At 33.8% G+C, this 4,073-nt stretch overlaps 1 protein-coding gene across 2 annotated transcripts in view; it reads right to left on the minus strand.

Annotated features, from left to right (window-relative positions):
• Positions 1-4,073, minus strand: part of LOC107558753 (nuclear factor of activated T-cells, cytoplasmic 2-like) — a 37,443-nt gene that overhangs the window by 25,128 nt on the left and 8,242 nt on the right. For both annotated transcript variants that reach the window (XM_016242427.1, XM_016242428.1), the window contains exons 4-5: positions 1,568-1,770; positions 1,299-1,471 (exon numbers count right to left, since the gene is read on the minus strand). In XM_016242427.1, the coding sequence (XP_016097913.1) occupies positions 1,299-1,471; positions 1,568-1,770 (376 nt within the window). The remainder of the gene's footprint in view (positions 1-1,298; positions 1,472-1,567; positions 1,771-4,073) is intronic.

The following is a 4,073-nucleotide window of genomic DNA, read 5'->3' on the forward strand; positions in this document are numbered from 1 at the left end:
TGTATTTTTGGCTATTGCTACAAATATCCCCCAGCGACTTAACACTGCTTTTGTGCTCCAGGGTCACAAATATCAGTAACTTATGCAATATATCAGTAATAATATTACTAATTACTAATAAATATTTCCCAAAAAGACACTTAACCTTATGTTTATAAGATTAATAAAGAAAAAAATTACACATAAATGTATTGGATTTTTTTTAGTACATCCATATATATATATATGTATGTATATATATATTACACTTAACCTCATCATGTTTATAAAATGTTTATACACACACACATATCCATATATATATATATATATATATATATATATATATATACATATATTAAATATAACAAAATGTATATATATATATAAATATATTAAATATAACAAAATGTATATATATATATATATAAATATATAATGCTGTGATTGAAGCTTGGGATGGATTGTTATTAAATGATACAAGCAATAACACTAATAATCTCAAACTATGAATTTATGTATGCAAGTCATTCAACAGATTAGGAAGCAATCATACTTTAGCTCAGGGAATTCATGTTTTATTTATTTGTATTGAAATTAAGAGGCTTTTAACTAGAAACATTTGATGAAATTAATTTGCTTCAGCCAAATTAACATTACGCCACGTAAACAAACAGACAGGATGATCCGGCTCATTAAACGCCCTCTTCATTTACTTTAGGCTGAAGGAGTATTAAATCCTGTTTTACATGGTGATAAAGGTTGTCGTCGTGATATTAAGGACACGCACTGGTGAAACTTATCAGTGATTTAATATCCGCCACAGCTACTGTGATTAAGACAAATACGAGCGACCTTTGGACAGATGTGCGACGTGCTGTAATGTGAATTACTGAAGCATACTCTTAAATAATACAGCGTGTTACCTGAGAACTGGCTGAGATACGTCTGCAATATCTCAGTGTCTGGCACAAGAGATTTAACTTCCTATCAGAGAAACAGGGGGTTGGGGAGCCGTCATTTATCAGGCTCATTTTAAATTCATTCCTCTTTGGCACAGTTTACCTTGGTTTGCATCAAACGTAACCCAACGGAGGAGGAAGCAGAGCAACCAGACATGGCGGCAGAATTTCATGCAACTCAAAACCACCTGATATCTGATAAGAGCGTGACAAATATTCACACAAAGTCTTCAAATACTTGACATTACAACATCCAGCCGCGAAACCCGTCAGGTCCTTCAGAGTTGAAGCAACCAAGAAAGAAATTAGCTTTGATTTCATTCTGATTTCACCACTTTGGAGACTAATGTTACTCACAGCATTCGATGGGATGCGAAGCAACTTGCAGAGACACATGTTGGCCTCCTTGCTGGGGAACATGAACACGGAAAACCAGCCGAACACGTGTGTTTTTCCGCCCGATGTCGGTCTCTCCTTTTCGCAGCTCGATGTCGGCATTGCGAAGCTTAAGAATCCCGGCGCAATCGATTCTGAGAAGCATTTAGAAGCATCATGTTACTATGCATATTTAAAACCAAAAACTGGAGGAGGAGGAAGAATCATCATCATCATCAAGGTTTACTCACATTGCTTTCATATTATGCTTTGGCTCGAGAGGAATCTCCAGGACTTTGGTGCTGCTGATGATCTTCTCGTAGCTGGTGGTGGTGACGGTTTTGCCGGTAATGCGATGGACCTGATAGAAAGCGTGAGGCTTCAGGATGCGCTCGTCTGCCGTGCCAATGAAGATCTGCAATCCCAGCGGCTCCTTGCCTCGGTATCCACGTAACTGCACACAGAAAAGCGCAAAAAGAGATATTTATTAGCATGGTTCAATGTTAAACTCTAAGACTTAAACCGTTCAAAAGTTTGGGGTCGGTAAGATTTTGCAATTTCTTAGTAAGAAGTTCCCTTTTGCTCATCAAAGCTGCATTTAATTGATCAAAAATACAACAAAAATTGTACATATTATTACAATTTAAAACAGCTTATTTTTATTTAAATATATTTTAAAATGTAATTTATTCCTGTGATGCAAAGCTGAATTTTCAGCATGATTACTCCAGTCTTCAGTGTCACACACTCTCAGAAAAAAAGGTACAAAAGGGTGGTACCTTTTTTAAAGGTACACTTTTGTACCTTTTAGGTACTAATATGTACACTTTAGGTACTAATATGTACCTTTAAGGTAACAATATGGACTCTTTAGGTACAAAGGTGTGCCTTTTGAAAAGGTACCGCCCCAGTGACAGCTTTTGTACCTTTTTTTCTGAGAGTGCATGATCCTTCAGAAATCATTCTAATATGCTGATTTGCTGCTAACGAAACATTTCTGATTATTATTAATGTTGAAAATTGTATTAAGTATATATTGTATTTTATCTATTTGTATTACAATGACTACTATTTTCTATAATTAGTTGTATTCTTTATTTTATGATAGTTTTGTGGTTATTTATTTATTTATTTAATTTATTACTTTCTTTTTTTATTGTTATTTTATTTAATTTTTTTTTATAGGTTATGTATTATGTTTGTGTTTGGTCTTAAAATGTAAAAAAAAAAGTGTTAAAAATTTGTAATCTATTTTCTTGTTGTAATAATATTTGTTTTAATAAAAAGTTTGAACATAATGTTGAAAATTGTTGTGCTGCTTCATATTTCAGTGGAAACCATGCCACATTTTTTTCAGGATTCTTTGATGAATAAAAAAAACAGCAATTATTCAAAACAGAAATCTAACATTATAAATGGCTTTACTGTCACTGCTGATCAGTTTAATTTAATTAAATACATCCTTAATTTAATGCGTCCTTGCTGAATAAAAGTATTAAAAAATATAATATAATTATATAATATATAATAATATATAAAAATATATTAAATGTATAAAAACACTAAATATATTTAAAAATATAAAGATCTAAAAATATATATGTAAAATATATAATGTTGATGTGTTGGCCTATTGTCAAACTCAACTTATCTCAAAAAAAAAAAGAAAAAAAAAAAGAAAAAGTTCAAAATTGTCTGGATGAGATTTTAATTATTTAATAGTTAACTGTGAAATACCTGCACATAAATGCCCCAAAAATGATCACGTTTCAACCTGAACTGAAAAAACAGCAGAGAAGAAATGCTACGATATGGCCTATTGTCAAACTCAAATTATCTCAAAAAAAAAAAAAGAAAAAGAAAAAGTTCAAAATTGTGTCTGGATGAGATTTTAATTATTTAATAGTTAACTGTGAAATACCTGCACATAAATGCCCCAAAAATGATCACGTTTCAACCTGAACTGAAAAAACAGCAGAGAAGAAATGCTACGATACCAACTGAACATCACCAGTATCTCAGATGCACACATGCAAAGCACTTTTTTTAGCAGCTCTTTTAGTGAAGGCCTGCTCTCCTGGTAGGGAAGCAGAGACCTGCTGGAAACATTAGCATTTCCAGAAACCTTGAACTCGAGCCAGAAGTGTGTGTGCCGTCTGCAAACATCTTCTCATCTCCTCAAACTCTGCAGGAAACCCATCAGTCACTCGAGAGCTCAAACTGTGGCAAGGTTTGTGGCCTACGGGTCCTTCCAGTGCCATTTGACTGATCGTGGAAGATAAACTTCAAATTCAAACCCAAAATGAGTTTGGTGTGGCAGTTGGGAAATCATACAGTGCCTGAGTGCAGAAATCCAAAATTGGGTTCATGCATATGCAGACGAATATGAGATTGCACAAATGCATCTGAATTCCTGCACTGAAGGTTAATAATTCAGTAGAGCTTTCAAATCCTGTCCGACACGGAGGCAAATGGGTCACATTTTCATATGCAAAACACGGCAAGCCCAATGAGAAAAACAACTACGGCCTTGTCATTTTGTTGTAGATGAGCAAGATATGGTGCACAACAAAACAGGCATTATCTAGCTACATTATAACTTCACATATCTCACGGCTGGAAATTTTGGAGGCTGTAATTTAAGGGCTTGGTGAAGGAAAAAGACCAGTTTTAATATAATATGAGGCTGAAAAAACTGCCTGATCATTTAGAGAGCTGGACTTTGCCATTCAAACTACTTGTAATAAACTAATTGTA

The sequence above is a fragment of the Sinocyclocheilus grahami genome, unplaced genomic scaffold (assembly GCF_001515645.1).
Source record: "Sinocyclocheilus grahami isolate Dianchi unplaced genomic scaffold, SAMN03320097.WGS_v1.1 scaffold657.1, whole genome shotgun sequence".
Classification (NCBI taxonomy): domain Eukaryota; kingdom Metazoa; phylum Chordata; class Actinopteri; order Cypriniformes; family Cyprinidae; genus Sinocyclocheilus; species Sinocyclocheilus grahami.